Source organism: Danio rerio, chromosome 18, assembly GCF_052040795.2.
Source record: "Danio rerio strain M-AB ecotype USA chromosome 18, GRCz13ab, whole genome shotgun sequence".
Lineage (NCBI taxonomy): Eukaryota > Metazoa > Chordata > Actinopteri > Cypriniformes > Danionidae > Danio > Danio rerio.
This window is the reverse complement of record NC_141038.1, coordinates 8,127,051-8,154,444: the sequence shown is the minus strand read 5'-3', so window position 1 is coordinate 8,154,444 and position 27,394 is coordinate 8,127,051. Positions and strand designations below refer to the sequence as shown.

Below are 27,394 nucleotides of genomic sequence, written 5' to 3'. Positions count from 1 at the left end.
TTAAGTGAGATGCTAATGGTCTAATCCGATTTAATAATCAATGCTAAGCTAAGCTAAAGGTTCAAACCCGAAGATCGGCTGAATGGATCCAAAAATGAAAAAAACTCAACTACTTACCTCTAGGGGAGTTGTAAAATGAACCTATTTCCAAGTAAAAGTGAAGGTGGAAGTCAGAGTTATTAGACATCTTGATTTATTAGCTCCTGTATATATTTTTTATTTTAAATAATCACAGGAAGGCTAATCATTTTAAAAAGTTGAATCCATTTTTTGTTTGGTCCATGTATGTTTATAAGTAATGGTTGGTGAGCCAGCTAATCCTATTTATTCGGCTTGTTAATGTCTTCACATCATTAATGTCTAATTCTTCACATTGTTAATTTCCTCCACTAGTAATCAACCTTCTGGAGGCTCTGAACATCACTCGCTCTCCTCATGGCGTGTCTAAAGTCAAAGGATCTGACCCAGAGACTCCAGCCTGGCGTTTACGCTCGTCCACACATCTCATATTACCTCAGGACTTATCTAAAAACCTGTTTAGCACTTCACAGGGCGTCCTGGGTTTGCATCTGCTGGGCCGACAGACCAAAAACTCGGAGATCACCCTTATTTCAGTTTCCAATCAGCAGCAAGAAAGACGCCCCCTGCTGGAGCTCATCTCTAATACGCAGTCAGACTGGCTGCAGATGCGGTTCAGGTCAGGAGACGGTCTGCAGACGGAGGTATTGAAGCTGCCCGGAGGGAGTCCGTTTACTGGTGGAGGATGGGTGCGGATGGCCCTCAGTGTAGAGCCCAGGCAGATGCTGCTGTTCGTGGACTGCCAAGAGGCTGTGGTGCTCAAGCTGAAAGGGGGAGGACGGATACTGAGTCTGGATTTTACACATGATGTGCAGGTCACGTTCTCCAGGGCTGCAGGAAATACAACCAGCAAGTTTAGCGTGAGTTTATTTTAAATGTCTGTACATTACTTACATTTTTGAATCTCTGAACATACTTTTTTTTCTGGACCACAAAACCAATCATAAATTTAGAATAAGTTAAGATTTATACATCACCTTAATGGTGAATAAATAAGCTTTCCATTTTTCTATGCTTGTTGGGATAGGACAATATTTTTCTGAGATACAACATGAATTTGAATATCTGGAATTCGAGGTTGCAAAAAATAAAAAAATATTGAGAAAATCTACTTTAAATTTGATCAAATAAATTGTTTAGCAAGGCACAATACCAATCAAATTGAGATTTTATATATTAATGGTACAACATGTACAAAATATATTACAGTTTTTCTCAGTCGCTTTGGTGCGATTCTTACAACACCAGTGCATTTCTGCACAACAGTTAATGCATTTCTCAAAACAATTAGTGCAAACTGCAAAACCTAGCTGATAACCTGCAAAAGCGCGTCACATGCTCAAAATGGAGAGCTCATTACTCAAAAGCAAGTATTGATGTCAATCAAAGTGTCAGTATCATCAAAATGAAAAGTCCTGACACCATTGTTTGTGAAAAAGATAGTCAAATGGCTTTGTCATGTTTTCATCATGACAGTTTACTCTGGACATTTTTTTCAATGCAAAAAATTCCGATTTTGGTGACACGTCCTGAAAATGCTCAAGACAGCACTATACTGTTTGCATAGTAATTTAAAAACTACAGTAAAGTTAAACATCACTGCTTAGTGAGGTATTTGAGTACAATACAGTAAATATGTTTTACATTTTTACTGCATTTGCTCTTTGCAATTCTAATTTATTCCCAGCATTGTGCAAAATAATAAATACACCCTTATTTACCACAAACATGGTAGAGCTGTGCACAACTGTACACAATATTACAGTACATATTGGAACTGAGCCTACAACATACACAGGTCTGTAAATCATTCATCAAATTGTTCAATTTTAAAGACATTTTCAAGAAAGTAAAGATTTAAATTTGTTTTTTAAAATTTGCTTGACAGATTTGACAACTAGTTCACCATTTTTGTATGTAATGACTCAAGGAATGAAATGAGGACTATTAGTTTTATATGGAATGACTATTCAGCATTTACAAGTTTAGTTAATTTTGACCGACATGACATAAGAGAATGATAATGTTATAAATAGCAGAGAGTTGTATGAAAGCAGTTGATGCATGTCCAAAAGCATTTGCAATTTGTTGGAAAGAATGAGAAACTGCTACTAGGATGTGCACAAATGATTAATTGTTTTGAGAAATGCATTAACTGTTGTGCAAATGTAAATAGGGTTGTGAGAAATGCACCAAAGCGACTGAGAAAAACTGTAATGCAGGTCCGTAGCCAGGAGGGGATTCGGGTAGTTTGAAAGACCCACTCTCCTTCTGACGTCCATAATTTGGCCCCTATATGAGCTCATTTGTCCTATTTTTCACAGTATGCCATCATAAATTGTAAAAAATAACCAATAGAAGAAGGCTTTAAGAAGAATAACCAATAAAATGACAAAGAAAAGAGGAATTTTATCATTTAAATGAACAAATTCTGCCAGAGGAAATGAGCTGGCCAGTTTGTTATTTGCCTTTAGGCTGCAGCTTTTAATTTAAAACAAGTTTTAACAGATTCACAATTTTTGTTGATTGTTTGTTTGTAATAAGTCTTTTTTTCATACTTCTAAAATTCTAATCTCATTACATTATAAAACTATAATAGCTTACAGTTTAAATGCACATTTGTAAATACACATATTTTTTTTTTAAACAAAAAATAGGTTAGCACTTTGACAAAAGTGTATGAAATATATTTGTTGCATCAAAAAGTGTGGTAATGATAATCCGACAAGCTAACCCAGCACAAAATAGTACTTAAAATGTCGATACAATGCAGTATTTGATCCTTGAATATTTGCAAATAGATCCACTTTTTGAGAAAAAAGAACCACCCCCTCTTAATAGGCTGGCTACAGACCTGTAATGGAAAATGATCTTTACCTAATATTTTAATTAATTAACAGCCAAACAGCCAAAAGTATGTCTTATGGGTCACAATTATTGATTTTCCTATTGTGAAAAATGTACCCTTGCAACATAAGGCTAGTTTTATCATCCAGGGTCACATCTGGGGACTTGCGTATATGTAAAAGTTAGCCATTTTTGAGGTTATTCAAAAGGTGATTTTTAAAATATGTATACAGTAAGTCACACTCTTTTACACTTTCAACACCCTTTACTTTATGAGCCTGAAACAAACAACATTATGTGAACTTGCATGTTTTTTTTGTGCTTTTAATATAACCTGTGCATTATACCGCTTTGTGCGTCTCAGGACCATTTATCAGGATTTTAAATTAACAAGGCATTTCAACACGCGTTCAGATGTTTTGTTTGTTGATCCTGGAATAACTGAGGCACAAGCTGTAAAGACTCTGCCCACTTTTGAAAAATAGAGTTCAAAAAAGTAGCGGCCTATTTGTATATTTGCAGACACGCATAACAACAGCATGTTTTCTTTTATTTCTACCCATTTTAAAGTGTGGTATCATAAACATCTGTGAAAAATTTTCTTTTGAAGCGAAGACCCTGCTGACATATTCTGATGACACCTGTATGAGACTATTACAGTAAGAAAAAAATTGAACATGTCACCATTTTTCTCAGAAAGCATATTTCTAACGGTGCTGTTGACTTGACATTTTCACCAGAAAACACTATTATTAGTTTACAAATGAAGTTGTGTGTAATAAAATGAAATGATGCAGGGAAAAAGCATTGAACACATGAAGAAAGGAAGGTGTAGAAAGGCAGTGAAAGCCCAGACAGCAGCTGAAATCTCTTAGTAGTTCTTCAGCATCCTCTGCCCTACACCAGTGTAAATTAATATCAGCTGCTTCAGTCCAACATACACATTAGAAGGAGCATGAAGATGTAACCAGAGTGGACATTTCAACAAGATAATGATCCAAAACACAGTCAAGGACTCTCTCAAATGATTTCAGAGAAAGAAAATCAAGCTGTAGAATGGCCCAGCCAATCACCTGACTCGAATCCAATTGAAAATACAAAATAAAGCTCAGATTTGATAGATGAGAACCACAGAACCATCAAGATTTGTACACTCTGAGCAAAAACTCACACCTGAGCAATACACGTGACTTCATTCTGCAAATGAGAGGCATCTTTAAGCTGCCATCACTAATAAAGCCTTTCATATAAAGTATTAAATACATTTCAGTAGTTCAGCACTTTCTCCTTGTGTCATGTCATTCTTATTACACATAACTCATTTTTCAGATTTTTGTTTTGTTTTTATATTTGTATTGTTTGGGGTTTTACCAAAATCTGGTTCAGTTCCATGTCAACAGCTCGTTTACAAATATTATTCCCAGGAAAAATATAACTTGTTCAATATTTCATGTGGTAAATAATCATAATAGGAGCTCTTTTAACTATCAATTCTAAACCACATTGTGACCAAACAACATTTTTTGTCTGTGTGCCATTTTTATGCCAGATGTTTCTTAGGCTCAATAAATCTGTATTTATTTGATCAAAAATACAGCAATAAAGTAATATTGCAGAATATTAGTACAATGTACCAGTTGGTTATTTTTCAAAGACGCTATTTATTTCTGTGATGCAAAGCATATTTTTTTAGCATCATTACACCAGTTTTCAGAGCCACATGATCCTTCAGAAATCAGTCTAATATTCATCTAAGGCTCTTCTGAACATGTTGCTATGAAAAGAAATGTGTAAAGTGATTACTGCTGCATATTTTATAGAAGCGAACAAAAATCAAAACCAGATTGAAGATACCACATCTAACATCGTCTATGAGAGCTGAAGCCTTTTTCCACATTTCTCCATTTTCCCAGAACTTTCTGAATCTTTCTCTCAGGCAACACCCAGGACTACTGAAGAAAATATAGCATTAGCATTCTTCATAAGTGTGCTATGTAGCAGGATTTATAAGCTCCCAAAAAGATTTGTTCATTGCCAATAAGCTACTATAATGAAATATTTACCATTTATGTGTTACTTGTAAAATCTTACTCAATGAGAATATACAGCCAGTTTTTATTGAGTCATTTTAGACTCAATGTAGTTACAGCAATCACCAGCAGGGGCACTCATCTGTCAGATATTACAATTTAAACAAAAATTTGATTATGATATATTATAAACTGTAAAAAAAAATCTGTTTATTAACAGTTTTCGTATTTTGTGATTCACAAGTGTATTTTGTCTATTTACGGTGGTGAATTGATCTCTGCTCTGTCAACTTTTGATGTTAAAAATGTGTGTGTGTTTGTGTCATTGCTCATCTGTTTTACGATGTAACTGTCATGAGTTTGCAATGTGTTTCCATGACTCCAAATTGACTGTATGTGTTTTCTTGTTGTTTTAGGGTTCTTGGCAGATTGCTGAGCTCTCCACAAGGACATATGAGAGACGTCCGTGGTTCTGTGACAACATTACAGGCAAGTAATCTATCAAAAAATAATCAAATATACTGTACAAATGCAAAAATCACAGAAGGTTAAGCTTTTTTTTGTTAAAGTTAGCTTATGTTTTTTAGTGTTTTGTATTATTAGGGATTCTTTGGCAAATGTTTTGCGAAATGTATTTTAATTATTTATTTTATTTTGTTTTATTTTATTTTATTTTATTGCTGTGAATTGCATTGCAGTTTGTTGCTAATTATTTTATTGCACTTTATTTTATTTTATTGCACTTTATTTTATTGATTTTTATTTTATTTTATTGCAGTGCATTGCAGTTTATTTTATTTTATTGCATTTTTTTTATTTATTTTATAGCATTTTTTTATTGCATTGCATTGCATTGTGTTTTATTGCAAGTTTTTTATTTTGTTTTATTTAATTTGATTTTGTTTCAGTTTTGTTTATTTTGTTTTGTTTTATTTTATTTTAGTTTATTTCAGTTCAGTTTATTTTGTTGTGTTTTAATTTTATTGCATTTTATTTTAGTTTATTTTGTTTTGTTTTGTTTATTCATTAATTTTTTTGGTTTTATTTTATTTTATTTTATTTTATTTTATTTTATTTTATTTTATTTTATTTTATTGCTTTAAATTGCATTGCATGGCATGGCATTGCTTATTTTCTTAGTGTTTCCTTTATACAACATTTTGAGAAATACCAGAAAAAAAAAAACAGGCCACAAAAATTAGCCAAATTTCCTACAAAATTCAGAAGAGGTTGAATATAGGGTATGCTTCACACAGAAAATTAAAAAAATGCATTTATTAGGTCAGCTCAAGGCACCCCACTTTCAGGGATCTTCAATTTCAGCTTGATTATGCAATTTAAAGGCTTAACTAGGCAGGTTAGGGTAATTAGGCAAGTCATTGTATAATGATGGTTTGTTCTGAAGCAATCAAAAAATATATTGCTTAAGAGGGCTAATAATTTTGTCCTTAAAATCTTTTTAAAAAAATGAAAACCGCTTTTATTTTAGCCAAAATTTAACAAATAAGTATTTCTCCAGAAGAAAAAAATATTATAGGAAATACTGTGAAAAACTTGCTCTGTTAAACATCATTTCCCAAAAATTTAACTGACTTCAACTGTATGTGTTTGTGGTTTATACAGATTCTCTTCCGGACACTATCCATCCGACCCTTTCCACTGTACCCGCAGTCCCTGACCTCTCTATGATGCGTGACGAGGCGGGTCGTGGAGATGGAGTGTTGAGCACAACAGGCCCCAGTGAGTCTGATGTGCGGTTTGGAGATCTGGAGAGAAACCTGCATGGCATCATGACCATGCTGGAGATGCTGAAGAGACAGGTACATGGAGAATACACTGAAAATAAACATATTGGTACTGTGATTGTTATTTTGAACCCGTATCACAACCACACTGCAAAAAACTACAGGTGAACTGCAGATAAATTACTAATAAAGTAAATAAAGTATCAAATAAAGTACTTTAAATAAAGTATTATTTGGAAATAAAACCGAAAATAAATTTTTTTATTTTTTTTATACGCTAGTGTTGACAGAGTAATACACAAGGGTGAAGAGGCTGTACGAGTGCTGATATTACTTTAAGATCTCACGGCTATCAGCTAATCAGATTCGAGAACCAGACAGAACTGTTGTGTATGTATATATGTAACGGAGGCCAGCTAGTGTGTACTGTGCAGGTAAACCTCACTCCTCTGACCTCTAAAGGTGCTCTAGCAACAGACGCTATAGGCCATGGTCTTTAACCTCCTTGGTAGAGCACTCGACTCCCATGCTGAAGGTTGGCGGTTCGATACCAGCTCGGAGCGGGTTTGGTGCTCCGAGGGGACCGACGGGGTTACATTGGTGCCGTGACCCGGATGGGAGTGAGGTTTAGGGGGGTGAGTGTAACGGAGGCCAGCTAGTGTGTACTGTGCAGGTAAACCTCACTTCTCGGACCTCTAAAGGTGCGCTAGAGGCCATGGTCTTTAGCCTCCTTGGTAGAGCACCCGACTCCCATGCGGAAGGATGCCGGTTACCAGCCTGGAGCGGGTTGGGTGGTGTAGAACCAGCAGGGTTACATGTTAATGTTCATAATGTTTATTTTTTCCTACTATGGATGTCAATGACAACTGATTTTCCACATTCTTGAAAATATCTTCTTTTGTGTTAAAAAATAAACTCAAAAAGCTATGAAACCTAAAGTTGTGTAAATGAAGAGTCAGTTAGTACATTTTCGTTATTGAGTGAGCTATCCCTTTAAATATACAACCAAATGCTATTATCATGATAATGTCGTATATCGTTTTCTGTGTATGCAGAACACAGAGCTGCAGGCGAGGGTTGAGTTTTTGGAGACGTGTGAGTGTATTAAGCGTAAGTGTGTTTGGGAAGGCCGTCAGGTGGACGAAGGCTCTCATTGGTCTCCTGACATTCGCACCGTCTGTTCCTGCTCCAGTGGAAGAGTTCAGTGTAACCGCTCAAGTGGTGAGTAAACTAACATCAATTACATGAAAACTATAAAAACAAATAGTCAATTATCATTATACTGCTGCTTTTGGAGCTGTCCAAAACAATCGTCTTACTGGAATTCATTGTCATTGTCAATAATATGTCAAAAAACGATCCACATCCCCCAGTTCTAGGCTGAAGAAGCATGCAAAGTGGCTTCTGGTGGATTCATGAAAACAAAAACTGAAACAAAAAGTAGCTCCTGGGACAAATTTCGCACTCTCATGTATATAGGGGTATGTTTTCAGAATAAGCCTGGGTTGAAATATACATAAACATTAAAAGAATATTGCATAAAATAAAATCTCAGTACAGCATAATACAGTTTTTCATAATCAGATTTGGTCTCAAACTTCCGTTCAATCCCATTTGCCAAAAGAACCCTGTGAACTGCTGTTCAGGCTCATTTCAGACATCTGATGTCTGGAACAACCTTTTGAGAAATCTCTCATGAATACTCAGACATCTTTTTGAGTTCTTTGATAAGATTGGATCTGATGTTGGTAGGATGTATGATTACAAACGCGAGCACACACACTTGTACTTTCTTTGGTTCATCTGCCAGGCTTATCTTTGTTGGGGTTTATCTCTATCTTTACATGTCCCTGTTTGCAGAGTGCAGCTTTCAGAGCAGAATCTACAGCGATGGAGAAGTTTTCAGCCCAGACGAATGCAGCCGCTGTAAATGTGAGGTATGATGAAAGATTAGTTTTGGATCTTCCGTCTTCACCTCCGCTGGCATTCAGTCATTGTTTTGTACCCCGGTGTGCTCTTGTTGTAGTATGGAAGAGTGGAATGTGATGTGAACCCGTGTCCATCGCAGACCTGTGAGGAACCGTCTGTTCAGAGACCGTGCTGTTCTGTCTGCCAAACCAGTCTCAGTAAACACTACATTTTTACATTTGGATTTTTGTGCGTTTGGGAGAGGCTTTTATCTAAAGCAACTTACATTGCATGGAAGGTGCACATTTGATCAAATCTTGCTTTCCATGGGAATTGATCCACTACAAAAAATGCTTTTCTTACTAAGAGTTTTTGTCTTGTTTCTAGTCCAAATATGTGAACATTCTTAAATCAAGAAGCATTTTCTAGACAAGTAAAGAAGGACTTGTTTTTAGAAAAAAACTTGTCAATTTTGAGCAAGATTTTATCTTAAAACAAGCTAAATAATCTGCCAGTGGCGTAAGCAAAATAAACTTGTTTTTTACTAAAAGCCACTTGCAGATTATTTTGCTTGTTTTAAGGTAAAAACCACTTAATTTTGACTTGTTTTTTGTGAATATTTTGACTTGTCTGGTAATGTTCATGCATTTAAAGGACACCTATGATTAAAATCCTCTTTTGTAAGCTGTTTGGACAGAACTGTGTGTAGGTACAGTATAGTGTGTCCACAGTCATATTGGGGTGATAGAAACACAATAAGTCTCTTTTTTTTAAATACCCTGACGTTAAAATAGGATCCGAATCCCTCCCATTTTGGGACCCACCACAACGTGAAGTTGGAGTGTTTCCCCGCCCACCACACTGATTGATAGCCGCCTATTAACATGTTTATGTAGTGTCGTATATGATTACATCAACAAGACAGGACGTGCGCAAAGCAACCGGGATAAAAAGATCTGTTCAGCTCTCTGTGATCATCAGTCATCATCAAATATGATCAAGAATGAGTTTTAAAAGTTTAAAACGTCTCTAAAACAGTTCATGTTTGTAATGAAGTAAGTTAAAGACTGTACATGTATTTCATCACTAGGCATGGGCCGGTATGAGATTCTGACAGTAAGATAACCCTGAATAAAATTATCACGATTTCACAATTTTGCGGTATTGTGATTACTGCTCTAAATTAAATTGTTTTTAAATGTGTGGGTAAAAAACTAAAACTTTTTACCCTTTTGAATACAATATGTTTTATTTTAAGAAACATTTATACTATTTTGGAACAGTAAACATGTCAGGCCAAGTCATTTATTGACTTTTGCTGTCTTCATTTTTTTTAAAAACTGATTTTTTCTGGAGTTATTTTCTGCTGGAGATAAAAAGTCCTAAAAAGTTAATAAAAAAAACGTACACAGCTTAGGAGCCCTGTTGCAGAAAACGGTTTTACGGTTTTGACGGTTTAAAACCTTGACTTTTCCAAACCGCAGTATACATTGCAAACGGTTATCGTCCCATACCTATTCATCACCACAGCTGCATATCAGTGCAATTATAAAGAAGATGCTTCATTCCCGGTTTGTGGACGTTAAATCAGGTTTATTTTGTACATTTACATAACGAATATCCATACAGCAGAAGATATTACCTTCTATCCTGTCAAATTTGCGTTAAACGAGCGCACTGTGTGTGTCCACTGTCTGTGTGTGTGTACGCGTGAACTTTGTAACAGCATTCTATGTGACTCATCATTGCAGAAAGGCTTGAATTAACTCCACAACAAATACATTGAATAATCATTGGTAAAGTTCTTACTGTAGTATTTCTCACACACGTACATGAGATCTGCTTCCTTCATGTTTGTCACTGTGTCGTTAATCTGATGCAGCATGAGATGAGCACACGCTCTAACAGGCATGAGGGAACCGTGGGCGGAGAGAACTAGCTCATTTGCATTAAAGGCACAGGCAACAAAAACAGCTACAATGTGTTCCGAGCTGAAAATCTAATATTCTGAAAGGTATAATCATTAATCTGATGGGTGTTTTGCGCTAAAACTTTACAGACACATTCTGGAGACACAAAAGACTTATCTTAAATCCTGAAAAAGGGATAAAATAGGTGTCCTTTAAGAATTGGTAGATATTTGCAATATAATCAAGACAAAAACACTAAGAAAGGAAATAATTTTGTGCAGTTCATGATGTTGCCTGCACATTGCTCTTCCTTTTGAGCAACAGGATCTATCCATACTGTACTTTGATATATAGTGAAGGAGAGACATTTTGGTCCCACTTTATATTGTGGCCTTAATTAATATGTACTTACATAAGAATTAATAGTTTGTTACAATGTACTTGTTGTGTAAATACATGTATTTACTGTGTACTTATGCTTGATTAATACATGTATGTAATTACATTTGTAAATACACTGTTGACCATCCCTTACACCTTAACCCACCCTTAAACCTACCCATGCCACCAAACCTGTCCATATCCCAACCTCTATCCCAACTTAAAAGCATCACATGTGTTCTCAACTACATTATAAACACAGTAAGTACATTGTATTTTTTTTTCTTTTTGATGTAAGTACATAGTAGTTAAGGACACTTAATATAAAGTGGGACCGACATTTTTAAACTGTTCTGTTGTGGTGTATTTTATAATATATAAAAGTATGTTTGTTTTTGTCTTCAGGATGTGAACATGAAGGTCAGGTCTATGAGAACGGTCATGAGTTTGTGTCGAGATCAAACCCTTGCCTCAGTTGCATCTGCTCTGTGAGTCTCTTATTGCTGGGATAAAAAAGGGCTACATAATCATAATCTCATAATTAGTTAATTAATCTGAAAGTTTCCAGAAGTGATAGATAAATATATAAAGAACACTATTGTATTTGTATGAAAATGAAGCCTTTTTTTACATTTTGACCCTGATGAATCTTTCACCACCACAATGGAATATATAATGTAAATTAGCAGGATACAATTTAAATAAATGAATGGTTAATTAATATGTTTAAACTCTAAAAACTTTGCATGTTTGAATATTGGATGAATCAGATTTTTTACAAAATATAGAACATATCATTTAAGAAATGTCTTGTTGAACATACAGTGAAAATTACTGACAACCAAAACAATTTTGTTACCCAAATTTATCAACTTAAATTTTTTTAATGATGACATCTGCGTAAACTATCCATAAACCCCTTTGCAAATGCTGAACATTCCTTTAACACTAACACAGTATTTGGTTTGTTTTTGATTCATTTAAAGAACCGAAAAATTGGTTATTTTTAGGTTTTATTTTTGCAACCATAAAATATTATCCCCAGATTGTTGCAAAGATGTTATTTTTTAAAGGGCCACAACCCCCCCCCCCCCCCCCCCCCCTGCGCAGTGTGTTTTTACACCTATAGTTTGAAAAAAGTCAGCAAAGTGGGTGTGTCTAGCTCTGTTTAGGTTGGAGTGTTGGGGGAGAGAAAGATGGAAGGTTTTGCATAAAAATGGGAGTTTCCGTTTGGGCATGTGCTGATTTTCAAAGATGCAATTGAAAAAGACAGTGACTGCATTTACGTAGACATCAGTAATGAAATTATTTGCCAAATTGTTATTTTAACTGCAGTTTGGCACTTTTACTTTTATTCAGAAACATTTCATGCATGCCCCCCGTGACAAATGAGATACAGGATGCGAGGAACTGCTGGGAGAGTGTAGTTTTAAAGGGATGTTTGATACCGCACGTTGTATGAGAGAAAAAACCTCCGCAATTCTCTGTAACTTAAGGCTAAGCGAATACGTATGCTTCAGCGCAGCCTACACATGATCGCATTGCCCTTGCCTAGGCCGTCAGCGACGCTGAAACGCACCTCTCAAAAAATGTAACTACTCGTCGCACACAGAAATGCCAACTGACCCAGGCAGGACTCAAACCAGTGACCTTCTTCCTGTAAGACAACAGTGCTAACCACTAAGCCACCATGTCGCTCTACCTTGTTATTTACCGAACAATTGTTTAAAATAAATATCACACTTCCATTTGTGCTAAAAACAGCATTGGTCTGTCTTCTAAATAGTAGATGTATCATGTGAAATAAACAAGAGAAAAACATTTATTCCCTAATATCTTACATTTTAGGTGAACATAAATGGATTTTGCAGGGTTTATCACACAGGCTTGCCATATAATCATCACTAATCAACTTACAGCTAATAAAATAAACAAGGTAAATCAAATGCTCTAATTTTAACAAGTTAAACCGGCATGCCTGTGTCTGTTTGCAGAACAGTCGGGTGTCTTGTAACACCATTCAGTGTCCGTCAACCCCGTGTCCAAACCCCTACAGGAGACCCGGAGAGTGCTGTCCTACATGCTCAGGTACACAAAAACTGCTCTGCTTCACTTCTTTGGGATTTTAATAATTCTGTAATGGTTTAAAGTGTAATTTTATTGTGTGTTTTTCAGCATGTGATGTGGACGGTCGGCCGTACAATGGCTCTTTCAGCACCGTTGATGGCTGCCAGACCTGTACCTGTCAGGTGCTCCACTGTCACTTACACTCACAATACAGTAGTGATGCACCAATTTTCATTTTTAGAGCTGATTCCTATATACAGTTGAAGTCCTGAATTATTCAACCTCCTGTATAGTTTTTTCCCAATTTATTTTTAACGGAAAGAAGTTTTTTTTCAACACATTTCTGAACATAATAGTTTAATAACTCATCTCTAATAACTGATTTATTTTATCTTTGCCATGAGGATGGTAAATAATATTGGACTAGATATTTTTCAAGATACTAGTATTCTGCTTAAAGTGACATTTAAAGGCTTAACAAGGTTAATAAGGTTAGGTTAGAGTAATTAGGCAAGTTATTGTACAATGATGGTTTGTTCTGTAGACAATAAAAAAATATTGCTTAAGGGGGCTAATAATATTGACCTTAAAATTGGCCAATTATTGACCTGTTTAGTACTTGTTTCTGATTGGCTGATAAAAATTCTAATGTGTGCAATTATATTCAAGTAATCACACAGGTAGCTAAAGTAGTTCCAGGCAGGTCTTGTATGTGAAATTATGCTACATAAAAAATGTATCTGCGCAAAATTAAAACAGCAGACAGGCTAAAAAAAATGCAAATTAATTTTCTGCCTGCAGATGGCGCTTCCTTGGTTAGCGCTTTAAATGAAGCTTCACTAGTTTTTGAAATGCATTAATCGGAGATAAACGGCACGGTGGCTTAGTGGTTAGTTCTGTCACCTCAAAGGAAGAAGGTAACTGGTTCGAGTACCAACTGAGCCAGTTGGCATTTACGTGTTGGAATTTGCATGGCTTCCCCATATTGGCGTGGGTCTCTTCCGGGTGCTCCGGTTTACCCCACACTCAATGAGAGTGTTTGGGTGTTTCCCAGTACTGGGTTGAAGCTAGAAGTGCATCTGCTGCGTAAAACATATGCCGGAACAGTTGGCGGTTAATTTTGCTGTGGCGATTTCTAAAAAAAAAGTGCCGAGGAAAAATTTAAGACTGAATAACGGAGATAATCTAAAAAGGAAACAACTTCTAAATTTTCTGAACATAGTGGGTTCGTTTAATATTAAATTAAGGTCATTAATGCTACTCTAGATATTTACTCTAGCATTAGATAGAGATTTTCACCAACGAAATAAAACTTACACAAATCTCCAAAATACGAGCTGTAATTAAAACTTTCCAAACACAAAAGTGTTATCTGTTTAATCTTTTTATTTAACATTAAAAACAACATAGTTGGAATATACCATATATAATATAACATATTATGATATAACATAGTATGAAATGAACATTTGAACTCTAAATGTTCAATTGTAAATTACAATTCTGAATGTCTTTTTTGTTGTTGTTGTTGTTGTTGTTGTTGGCCATGCCAGGGGCCCGTTTCAGAAAGGAGGTTAAATAAAAACTCAGAATATTTTAACCCTGAAATGAGAGAAACTCTTCAAAATTACAAGTTTGTTAAACTCGAGAAAGCAGGGTTAGTCAAGCCTGTTTCTGAAAGAGAGGTAACTTTAACTCAGAATCTGTTACCGTGTCAAATTACTTTGTGAACCTAACCTGGTTAGGAGCAAGTTTTATTCTCTAATTTCTGAGTTTCTGTTAGTCTCCTCCCTTTTTTTAAAGATGAAGTTGTATTTCTCACCTTACGTTTCCACCCACCTATTTTAATGCGCATTTTGGAGATGCTCATAAAAACAAGAGATGGAAACGTCATGATGCCCATAACTTTTGAATATACGCATAATAAAACATATATGCATAACTAAGGATAAACTTTTATTCGATAGAAAAGATGCGCCTAAACTGCAATGGAAAAACTTTTACTGAACAAATTCCAGTATGTGCATTAAAAAAAAGGTTTGTTATAAGAGATCATGTGATGATGAAAATGTGTGTGAATAGACAAACCAGCAGGCTGAGCACACTCTAAAACATCTTAAATGTTGTTTTGCTCATTCGTTCTAAAACTCCTTTACTGTTTCAGTATTATCGTATATTATTAATGACCTCCAGAGCGTCTGGAGTGTGTCAAGAGCGTCTGTTCTCCGCGTCTCATGGCTTCAAACGCCCCCACATGTTCATTGTGTGTCAGCATTGTCTTCTGAGGTGCAAGTACATTTATTAAATATAGAAAAGATTGACGCAGCTTCTTCTACCGCAGTAAATTCTGTTTTTACTGTTGATATTTGGCGCCAGTTAATCAGGAAGTGACGAATTTGTTCTCTTTGACTCACTGGATGGAAACGCTGCTTTATTTGCACACTTTTTTTTGCGATAATCCAGTTTTGCACATAGTATATTTGGATGGAAACATAGCTATTGCCTAAGTTTCTGTCACTCAAAGAACAAAGTCAAGCACGAGAATGGCTTGTCCTTTTGTAATAAATAATTAGCTTAAATTCACTGACCTTCAACAAGGACAAGTGTAGTGTAACTAGAATAATGGGATTATTATTCGTTCTAAACACTAGTTTAGCTCTGCTTACATTCTAAATGTCATATCAACCTTTATCACTTGATCAATGAAAAAGGCAGACACACAAGTGCACTTTTAAATCTAGTAAAACTGAACATGTATAAAAGTGGGAACGTGTAAAAATGTTAAAAACGTCACTCATTACGTTACTTATTTTATTATACTTAAATATTTAAATACTTCAAATGTAAAATTACACATTAACTTGAGCCGTTTTCACACGCTAAAGTTGATTGACCAAACTCAGATCAGCTATTCCTAAACCGAAAACTCAGAGTTTTTTATCTCTCGGTAAATCAACTCAGAGTTCAAGTTTAAACTCCGAGTTGGTTGAACCTCCTTACTGAAACAGGCCCCAGATCTTCTATTGGTACAGTTCATCTGTGTTCTATCTCTAGTCTCTATTAAAGTGATTGTTCACCCAAAAATTTTTCTCACTATTTACTCAAACTCAAGTGGTTCTAAACTTCTATTAGTTTCTTTCTTCTCTTTAACACTCAAAGAACATGATGTCATATATAAAAACATGCTAACTCTATATAAACATGATATAATGAAGGAAAAAAGTAACCGTTGACATCCATAGTAGATACAAAAAAATACCATGGAAGTCACATTTTCCAACGTTCTTCCGAATATCTTCCTTGTGTACAACAAAAGAAAGAAACTCAGGTGGAGGATGAGTAAATGATGGCAGAACTTAAAACTTAATTTACACAATTTGCGCTATACAATCAATGCAGTAGTGTATCTGCATGTTAATGTTTGCAAATGTATGGAGCCATGTTATGTGTTGTATCTGGTTCATCAGGGTGGAAATCAGGAATGTGTGGACGTGCAGCGATGTCCACAGACCTGTCAGGATGGGGTGAAGCCACCATTTGGCTCCTGCTGCAGAGATTGTTCCCGCTGTTATTTTGATGGCCAAATTGTCTTAGACGGCGTCTCTTTTCAAGACTCAAGCGACCCCTGCAAACACTGTGTGTGCAGTGTAAGGCTTTGCTGGACATACTAATTGCTTTCCCTGCTATCTTGTTTTACTTATGATATTATTTTATCGTTTATATACATTATAGTGAGCCTCACTGTCAAAGAAATGCTTTGGTTTTTTATAGTTGAAGTCAAAATGATTAGACCTTTTTTTGAAGGGATGTTTATTGAATTTTTTTAAACTTAATACTTTTAATATCTAATTTCCAACAGCTATTTTTTTAAATCTTTGACATAATGACAGTACATAATATTTCACTAGATATTTTGCAAGAAGGTGACACGGTGAGTCAGTGGTTAGCACTGTCGCCTCACAGCAAGAAGGTCCCTGGTTCAAGTCCCGGCTGAGCCAGTTGACATTTATGTGTGGAATTTGCATGGCTTTCCCATGTTGGCATGGGTCTCTTCCGGGTGCTCCGGTTTCCCCCACACTCCAAAGACATGCGGTATAGGTGAATTGATGAAACTAAATTGCCCGTAGTGTATTAGTGAGAGTATATGGGTGTTTCCCAGTACTAGGTTGCGAATGGAAGGGCATCTGCTGCGTAAAACATATGCTGGAATAGTTGGCAGTTCATTCCACTGTGGCAACCCCTGATAAATGATGGTCTAAGCCAGCGGTTCTCAAACTTTTTTCATCAAGAACCACCTCAGAAAAAAATAGTCTCTCCAAGTACCACCATAATGAGCAGTATTGAAATACAGTAGCCTAGTAGGCCTAGTACAGCAGCTACAACTCTGCACAGTTAAAAAAAAATGTGGCAGATCACCTCAGAAATATAGGCTATGTGTCATATATGGCATATTATATACATCATTTTTGATACATTTTGAAATATATGTAGCATGTACATGACATATTTCATTCCTCCGTGTACCACTAGAAGGAAGTCCGCGTACCACAGTTTGAGAACCACTGGTCTAAGCTAAAGGAAAATAATTTAATGAATGAATTTTGCAAGATATTCAGCTTAAAGTGTTATTTAAAGGCTTATTTGTGTAATTAATTGTACAATAATAGCATATAGCGAATTAGGTTAATTAGGCAAGTCATTGGACAACATCGGTTTGTTCTGTAGATAATCGAAGAAAAAAACATTTTAAAGGAGCCATAAATATTGACCTTAAAAAATGTTATTAAAAATTTTAAACAGTTTTTATTCCAGCTAATTAAAAAAAAACAATAAGGCCAGAAGAAATAAAATAATTTCATCAGTTGGGCTATCAATTTTGACTTCATCTGTATTGAGTTTATTATTTGTATTTATATATATATAAAAATATAAATATATATAAAGTAAGTAAATATTTTCAGGCCCCCAAATTAAGAAAAGTGTGATGCTTTTTAGGCATAGGTCTCAAACCGCCACACACAGCTCTGCACAGTTTTGCTCCAACCCTAATCAAACACAGTTGATCCAACTAATCAAGGTGTTCAAGACTACAATGCTGTACTATCCGTCCTAAATAGTATTTGATAATAGAATTAGTGTGTCCCAAACCATAGTACGTTGGAAAGAGTATGCCAGAGGTTCCTGTATGGTTTGGTATTTCCGGTCGAAAATTTAAGTGTAGAAGCGTCCATACTCTAACCACTGATATTGCCCACCACAATACATTGCACATTGGACACGAATTTGACCGACAGTCAAGTAGAGAGGCTTTGGTAAAGATGTTTGAATGACTGTTAGTCAATATCTAGCCCACTGGAAAATATTTAAATCACATTATCTGTGTTATATTTCATCTGCAACAACAATACTGAACTTATATAAAGACGCGTTTGGACACCTGAACGTTGAATGCATAATTATCCAGCTGCTGCTTCTTTAATAAGGTAGAAAGTTAAATACGACAGAAACGTGGATGGTGTGTGGATGATTGACAGGGGGCATAATTAAGCAACACAACGATCTGTTAAAGAGGAAGTAGTATGTCCCAGAGCTTGCATACTCTTCTGTTGCAAACTTAAAAGTGTTAACTTTTCCTTCACAAAAAAAGTACATACTTTTAGGGCGTAGTATAAGTATGCGAATTGGGATCCAGCACTAGACACTACTAGATCAGCTGTTTTGCGATCGATGTTTGAGACCTATGCTTTATGATCTTTTCTGTGTTTTCTTTTAAAGGGGACATATTATGCAAAAATCACTTTTTCAATGGTTTAAAGACAGTTGTGTGGCAGCAGTGTGTGAATATAAGCAGCTTCTAATGGTAGAAAATTTATTCATTTTATATTTTATAATCACACTTGATAAAAACAATCTGCAGAAACGCTTTGATTGACATTCTCCCTTTATATGCATCATCAGAGGGAAAAGCCCCGCCCATTAGTGACCATCTCTCCCTCATTAGCATAGGACGTTAGTCTTGTTTCTGAATCTGCCACTATGCTGACGCGTATGCATTTGTAGCTCCGCCCACTTGAAAAGATTGCAATCTCAGAATTTAAATCAAGAGTCACCAAAATGGCACAATTAGATTAAAACCCTAAACGGGTCAGATTTAAAGAGTTATAAAACATTATTTGTGTGGTATTTTGAGATGAAACTTCATATACACACTCTAGGGCCATCAGATACTTATTTTACATAATAAATAAATATGCATAATAGGTCCCCTTTAAAGCTTAAGGTTAACAAGTAAGTTATTAAAGCTTTACCTTTGAAACCAGCTGTAATTGAGCAGATATTGTGTGTGTGTGTGTGTGTGTGTGTGTGTGTGTGTGTGTGTGTGTGTGTGTGTGTGTGTGTGTGCGTGCGTGCGCGTGCGTGCGTGCGCGTGTGTGTGCGTGTGTGCGTGTATGTGCACGTGTGTGTGTGTGTGTTCTCTTGATCTCTTTTTAGGCTGGGAATATAGTGTGTAACCCTGAGTTGTGTCCTGAACTTCCCTGTACTCTGCTGGAGACTGTAGGAGGACAGTGCTGTCCCCGGTGTCGAAGTGAGTGCGGTGTTCATAAAGGCTCGTATGTTTTTGTTTCCATGATCCACAGGGTTTGTTGCATGGTTTTCCCCGTGATGCTGTCAGGGCCGATATAGCAAAGCTGTTTGTGTGCAGCAAGCATTTTTGTCAGGAGAGCAGTATGAGAATTGGAGAATGGTGGACGTTGTGTTTTATCAGGAGTTCGTTCACATTTAGACACATCGCTGTGCTGCTGTGTTTGCCTAAATCCTCCAGATTACCAACAGGGCTAATGGTTAAAATAGACAGGGCAAGAGACCTGCTGCTCTGAGTCTGCATTCAGACCCGAGGATTGAGGGAGAAGTCCTCATTTATAGTGTTTATATGAACACGATTATCTTTATAATGATATAAATTGTGGTTATCTGTATATGAAATTATTAATAACAAATATAGCAGGGCGTTAAATAACTGTTTATTTCTTTGCATTTTAACTTTGTAAATTGTAAAATCATGCGTCTCATTTTGTGAGCCGACTGCCCTTCTTCTCCCCTGCTGGCCACGCCCACTCCTGCCCTTTGCTCGCGGAGCTCCACCCCCATTATGATGCATCTTTTGAAAAACTTCTGAGGTAGACCTGAACCGAAAGTGGGGGGTGTCATGACCCTTTAAGCCTGCATGATCCCATACATTACTGTTAATTTTGCCGGCGCAGATTGTTAGTCTTGAGGTAAACAGTAAATTTGTGAAAATGAATCCACTGAGGGGCGGCACATTGGCTCAGTAGTTAGCACTGTCACCTCACAGCAAGAAGGTCGCTGGTTCGAGTTCCAGCTGGGTCAGTTGGCATTTCTGTGTGGAGTTTGCATGTTCTCCCTGTGTTGGCATGGGTTTTCTCCGGGTGCTCCGATTTTCCCCACAGTCCAAAGACATGCGCTATAGGTAAATTGGGTAGAACTCTGTGGTTAGTTGTTTTGGAAAATATAAGCAGATGTTTCAATATAATGTTAACATACACTTTCCCTGTGAACTTGCTTTGAGATGTCACATCCATAATGCTGGAATTGTCTAATTTTAGATGATCTCATTGTCTTCTGTTTGATCTAAAGGTTGTGTTCAGGAAAATGTGTGGCATCTGCATGGCTCTCAGTGGAGGCATCCAAGCGACCACTGCTCAACCTGTACCTGCACAGTGGGTCATCATCAGATACTGATCACATTACAGATTGATTAGCATTTTTAGGCCTTGTTTCATTTGGTATTAAGATGCATTTTAGCTATAAAAGATTGCAAGCAGACGGAGACAAATTTCTGTGTTCATCTGGTGTTTTAATCCATCTCTTTTTCATTTTTTGAACACTTTGCTAATTTATCAGAGGGGGTGAGTGTTTGTCTCTACTTCATGTACACACTCTGAGGACCTCAGAGACTTAATTTTCATTTTGTAAAAAGAGGCATAATAGGTCCCATTTAAATGCTGTGGTCTGTCTTTAACTTTAAACCACAGGTTTAATAAAGTTTTTTTGTTCATAAAACAATCCGATCAAATACGTTTTCCACTATTTTAGTAAAAAAATGTGTACATTTGACAAAATAAGACAAATTTAAAACATTTCAGACCCTGTTCATACTACATCATCTACTTACGAGCAGATTGACTAAATGCATCTTAATACCAGAGGTAAACAAAGCCTTAGATGTATCATTGACTGTCAGTGTTTTAATGTTAATTGTCATTTTTTTTCTCTATGAAGGAAGGTAAAATCCAGTGTGAACATGAACGCTGTAATGTCCCATGTAGAAACCCTGCTTCTCCACCTCCGGGATCCTGCTGTCCTGTTTGTGAAGGTGTGTACATACTTACTAATACATAATTATTGAATAACATGTACTGAACTGGAATCTTCCTATTGTGTTTTTAATTTAATTTAATTTAATTTAATTTAATTTAATTTAATTTAATTTAATTTAATTAATTTAATTTAATTTAATTTATTAATTTATTTATTTTTATTTTTTTACAAACCCTTTATCTCCACCTCCGGGATCATGCTGTCCCATTTGTGATGGTGTGTAGTGTACAACCTTATAAATGCAGAATTTATGAATAACATGAACTTAAAGCTTCCTGTTATGATTTATAAATCCTTGAGCTTGAACAAATGAGGGAGGGGGCTTGATTTTGTTCTTGTGGAATTGATTGGATGATTGGGTTTTATTATCGGTGGATCTTATGTGAGTGACAAGTTGATCCTGCCCCCATGCTGGTAAACATCAATCATAGAAGAGAAGAGATGTCACTGAAGAATGGAGGGGGAGGGGGATAAATTATTTGGATTAAAGATTATCATTAATTTTCTTTTTGGCTTAGTCCCTTTATTAATCTGGGGTCGCCACAGCGGAATGAACCACCATGAACCGATTATGGAGACATGAATTAAAATTTTTTTAAAAAGCATCCAGTTCAGGATTTGAAAGTAACATGATCTGTTTACATATGTATATGCACTGAAAAAATTTACATTTTTAAAGGTAAGGGGTATTTAAAGGTAAGCTTTGGTTTAAAGGTAAGGGTAAAATTGTTTTAAAGGTAATCTATGGCTATGTCAAAGTAGTATATAGATAGAAATGTGTGATAAATGTCTACTTATATTTGTAAGAGTTTGAATTATATTTTTCTTACAGGATGTAATCTCAATGGATTAGATGTCCCAAATGGGATGCCTCTGCCATCTGGACCAGTGTGTGAGGGCTCCTGTAGATGTGAGGTAAGAATGCTTAAGAATTTGTTTTTCTTTTCTTTTATTTTCTTTTTTATTTTATTTATTTTTATATTATTTGTAAGATTTTAATTTACTTACTTAACTTATTTTTATTTTATTTAGCTTCATTTTATTTATATATTTTATTTGATTTTTACATTTTTTATTTTACTTAAATTTATTTTAGTTTTAAGATTATTTATCTTTGTTTTTATTTTACTATACTCTTTTATTTTATTTCATTTTAAATATAATTTTTTTATTTTTTTTGTTTTTATTTGACTATATTTTAGTTTTTAATATTATTTTATTTTACTTACATTTATTTATTTTTAAGAATTTTTCATTTGTTTTTATTTAATTTTACTTTATTTATTTTGAAGATTTTATATTTTACTTTTTTATTTCATTTTTATTTTTAAGATTATTTGTATTTGTTTTTTATTTTACTTTACCTAACTAAATCGAATTTTATTTAGCTTTATTTTATTTTATTTATGTATTTATTTTTAATTTTAATACATTTTTTATTTTATTTATAATATTTTCACTTTACTTAAATTTATTTTAATTTTTAAGATTTTTTTATTTTACTTTATTTTTCTTTTATGATCATTATTATTTTATTTTACACATATATTTTTATTTTTTTGTAAATCACTTTGAATAAATATGCCAAATTAATATAAATGTTGTGATTTAAATTGGTTCAGAGGAAATTAGTTTCAAAATTAAAATAAAATAAAATAACTATAAATAAATAAAAATAAATAAATATATATATTTTTTTGAAGATGATTGTAATACACTATTTCTTTTTCAGAATGGTAATGTTATCTGTGATCGATTGCCCTGCCCGCCGACTCCCTGTTATAATCCAGTCACGCCACCAGGAGAATGTTGTCCACGGTATTAACATTCCAGCATGCTTTTAGCCAAAAGAGCAAATGAGGTAGACATTTCACACAAGCCACTCTGCATTTGGCCTTTATTGTGTGTGTATTGTGTTTAGATGTACGGAATGTGTTTATGAGGGTGAAGTCTACGAGGATGGTCAAACCTTCATATCCAGACAGGATCCATGCTTGAGGTGTCAATGCTTGGTGGGTCACTTTAAATAAAAGTTTTGACTAAATATATACAATTGAAGTCAGAATTATTAACTCTCCTGAGATTTTTTTCTTCTTCAAATATTTCTCAAACCCAAATCATGTTTAACAGAGCAAGGAATTTTTCACAGTATTTCCTATAATATTTTTTCTTCTGGAGAAAGTCTGATTTGTTTTATTTCGGCTAGAATAAAAGCAGTTTCTATTTTTTTAAACAATTTTAAGCTCAATATTATTAGTCTACAGGACAAATCATCATTAAACAATGACTCGCTTACCATTACTTGCCTATTTAACCTAGTTAAGCCTTTAAATGTCACTTTAAGCTGAATTCTAGTATCTTAAAAATATCTAGACCAACTGTACTTCAACTGTACTAATATGAATGTTTTAATGTGCATTTTGCGATGCAGGGTGGACAAGTGTCATGTGATCCCCCAGGATCCTCATGTCCGCCTCCGACTTGCACTCATCCAACAAAACCACCAACTCAGTGCTGCGCGACTTGTAACAGTAAGTACATTAATATCTCTCTTTTCTCCTTTTAAAGTGCTCATGAAGTGAGAATGAGTTTGATCGTTGGAAATGTAAGAGGTCAATAGTGTACTTTAAAACATCCTGTGCTTTTTTTCAGAACTCAAATCTTTATAAAAAGCTTTGCTGTAGAAAATATCTGTCAACTAACAGTTTCCGTATTTTGTGATTCACAAGTTCAGTTATTTACGGTTGTGAATTGCATTATGGGATGTTGATCTCTGCTCTGTCGACTTTTGATGTTGAAAATTCAACTCTACAGTTTGACAGTTTGAGAGATTTCTATTGACATTTTAGTAAAATAATACAATGAGTATGAAATAATATAGAGAGAAATAAGTCTGTAAAATAAGAGAAAATGTACCGGCAGTTAATTACAAGGTTTTTGTTGCACAATATACAACACCAGGCATCACGCGCAGCGCAGTGGGTAGCACGATCGCCTCACAGCAAGAAGGCCACCGGTTCAGTAATCAAGCTGGTTCAGTTGGCGTTTCTGTGTGGAGTTTGCATGTTCTCCGCGTGATCACATGGGTTTCATCCGGGTGCTCCGGTTTCCCACACAGTCCAAAGACATGAGCTATAGGTGAATTGAATAAGCCAAATTGTACATAAATAAATTGTACATATATAAATACTCTATGAGTGTGCGTATGAAAGAGTGTGTATAGATGTTTCCCAGTGTACGGCTGCAGCTGGAAGGGCATCCGCTAAGCTGAAAAGAAAACAAATGAATAACTGAATATACAACATTAACCCACACTCATTCACACACATACACTATGGCCAATTTAGTTTATTTAATTCACCTATAGCGCATCTCTTTGGACTGTGAGGGAAACCGGAACACCTAGGGGAACATGCAAACTCCACAAAGAAATGCCAATTGACCCAGCCTAGACTCAAACCAGCAACCTTCTTGCTGTGAGGCAAAAGTGCTAACCATCTAGCCACCATGCTGCCACAATGGAAACATATTTACTGAATAAATTAAAGGATGCGCATCAAAAAGTCACATGGTTTAGTTTTTAATAAACTCCAGATCTTGTCATTCGAGACTTTGCAGATTTGTTAAAAAAAACAAGGCACATTTCGAGACTGGAATTTCAAAAGGACGATAATGTCTAAACACACTCTATTGTGGTTTATGATAAAGACATTAAGCAGGTTGATTCATATAAATATTTAGGAGTGAATATTGATCGTGAACTTAATTGGCACTCTCAGGTGTCAAGTCTTTGTGCACGAATTCATCAGCGATTACACTTTTTACGCAGACTAAGATTATTTGGAGTGAGTAGCAGCATAATGATGACTTTTTATAAAGCAACAATAGAGTCTATTTTAAGATATGGGATTATTGTTTGGTTTGGGAATCTGACAGTAAAAATGAAAACCCAAGTAAATAACCTGATGAGAGTGGCAGGAAAAATCATGGGGAATTAAGACACTTGGTTCACTAAAAGACATCTTTGAGTTGTGCACAATCCAACAAGCCAACAAGATTTTATCTGATTCTTCACATGTGCTGTCTGTGGAATATGAGTGGAATATGAATTCTGGCAGAAGATATAGGGTCCCGTTGTGCAAGCATAATAGATATAAACATTCTTTTGTTCCTTTTTCAATTAAGTTGATCAACGGGCAAGTAAGGAAGGATGGTCAAAGACTAAGATAACAGGATTGGTTTGCACAACAGAGGGCAGTGGGGCATATGGTACTTTATTTTTATAAAAAAAAAATTTAAATTACTGATTTTATGGAATCGTGTTTATATTAGGAGGTATTTTAGGATTAGATTTTAATGTGTATGTATGTTACATGTTGTCTTGTTGGTGTCTGTGTACAGCAGAACCTTTTTTCTAAAACAAATTTTTCTTACGGGATACAATAAATTTTACCTTGACCTTGACCTTGACATGTAAGCCACTGTTTTTATTGCATGTTCACTGTTGCTTTTGTCTGTTTGATTCAGATTGTTTGATATGCATTCGTTATTTATGCATTTTTAACCTGCAGTGCTCATCTGCACAAATTTCCAACTTTTCTAAATGTGCAAATTGGCCTTCTATGCAAAAAAATACCAGGGTGTCTGCAATCTGCCATATATTCAAACAGTGTTCAAAGATTCAAAACCAGACAGAAAGTAACATATAAGTTCTAAATTGGGATGTTTTGATGTGATAAGTGGACCTCAGAGTACTGGACAAATTAAGCAAAAAGCCAGTTCATTACCTCTTTGATATGCATATAATAACAAAAAAAGGTCAAATGTATTTTCTGTTTTGCAGCATGTGAGTATGAAGGAAGGATTTATGGAGATGGAGAAGAGTTCAGGCCTCCTGGTGGTGGTCCGTGTGTCCTGTGTACATGCAAGGTGAACTATTCATATACAGCTGGAGACAAAAGCAGTAGCCAAATATTTCCCTCAAGTGTTTATTTTTATTATTATTTTTTTTTACATATTTTTTAACATAATTGTTTTAATAATGACCTAAGCAGTTTTTTTATTCCAGCCAAACTAAAAGATTTAAGACTTTCTCCAGAAGAAAAATGTAATTGGAAATACTGAGAAAAACGTCCTTGTGTTGTTATGTATCACTTTTTTTAAATTATAAAATGTATTAATTTGGTCTAAAATTGTCTAAAATTGTCATTTTTTTGTCAATCCAATCACAACTTTGTGGTGCCAGATACAGATGTAAGCCAGTTCTGACTTGTTTGGATCTTGTCCAGCTTTGGCCACTTCCAGAAGTACAGTAGTTACTAATGCATTTGATCTGACTGCATTATTTTTTTTCTTATGCATTTAAACAGTCAATAAATACAGGCTTTCTCTACCTACCGGCCTAATTCCTAAATATTACAAGTATATTTGATAGCTTTATTTCAATTTGTACATATTTATATTTGCATATGTGCATATTTAAAGATTTAAAGTCTCCTTATGCTTGGTTTGATGTCACTGTAGCCGTTGGTTCTTGTGTAACATTAGTGTTTTGTTTAAGGGGGGGAATGTAAGGTGTCACCAGGAAAGATGCCCACCTACTAATTGTCCAGTTCCTACTCCTGCGCCTCCTAACCAATGCTGCCCAGCGTGCAGAGGTGAGACACACAGCATATCGAATAAAAATATTATACTATAAAATATTTTAGATTTGAACTATTATTAAAGGTGCAGTATGTAAGTTTGACACCCAGTGGTGGAACTAGGTGTTGCATTTCTGGATCAAAACAAATACAAGCACAGGTTGCCAGATTGACAGTAAACTACGAGTCTGGCTATCGAGCTTAAAGGCTGATTTAAATCATAAGCAACGGCACACGATAAAAGGAATATTTTTCATATTATTTTTGTTCGAACCTACACTTGTTCGCTTGTTAAGTAGTGATGTGTTGGTGACGTATGTACTGTAATACTGTTTCAGGGTCCAAGTTGGCATTCATTTGAGTTGAGAAATTATTATTTTATGATC

At 35.3% G+C, this 27,394-nt stretch overlaps 3 protein-coding genes across 3 annotated transcripts in view; all 3 read left to right on the top strand.

Annotated features, from left to right (window-relative positions):
• Window positions 1–27,394, top strand: part of cd9a (CD9 molecule a) — a 297,612-nt gene that overhangs the window by 169,099 nt on the left and 101,119 nt on the right. The gene's annotated exons all lie outside the window — the stretch shown is intronic.
• Window positions 1–27,394, top strand: part of LOC101882393 (uncharacterized) — a 768,785-nt gene that overhangs the window by 661,908 nt on the left and 79,483 nt on the right. The gene's annotated exons all lie outside the window — the stretch shown is intronic.
• The window catches only part of kcp (kielin cysteine rich BMP regulator), an 84,120-nt gene that overhangs the window by 6,764 nt on the left and 49,962 nt on the right, over window positions 1–27,394 (top strand). Inside the window, exons 2-20 of the mRNA XM_087292760.1 lie at window positions 394–938; window positions 5,372–5,444; window positions 6,579–6,775; window positions 7,756–7,921; window positions 8,561–8,637; window positions 8,727–8,826; window positions 11,305–11,387; window positions 12,894–12,987; window positions 13,075–13,148; window positions 16,434–16,613; window positions 19,459–19,552; window positions 20,623–20,705; window positions 21,268–21,361; window positions 22,199–22,281; window positions 23,099–23,184; window positions 23,288–23,378; window positions 23,798–23,897; window positions 26,210–26,295; window positions 26,927–27,023. Coding sequence (XP_087148886.1) covers window positions 394–938; window positions 5,372–5,444; window positions 6,579–6,775; window positions 7,756–7,921; window positions 8,561–8,637; window positions 8,727–8,826; window positions 11,305–11,387; window positions 12,894–12,987; window positions 13,075–13,148; window positions 16,434–16,613; window positions 19,459–19,552; window positions 20,623–20,705; window positions 21,268–21,361; window positions 22,199–22,281; window positions 23,099–23,184; window positions 23,288–23,378; window positions 23,798–23,897; window positions 26,210–26,295; window positions 26,927–27,023 — 2,403 coding nt within the window. The remainder of the gene's footprint in view (window positions 1–393; window positions 939–5,371; window positions 5,445–6,578; window positions 6,776–7,755; window positions 7,922–8,560; window positions 8,638–8,726; window positions 8,827–11,304; window positions 11,388–12,893; window positions 12,988–13,074; window positions 13,149–16,433; window positions 16,614–19,458; window positions 19,553–20,622; window positions 20,706–21,267; window positions 21,362–22,198; window positions 22,282–23,098; window positions 23,185–23,287; window positions 23,379–23,797; window positions 23,898–26,209; window positions 26,296–26,926; window positions 27,024–27,394) is intronic.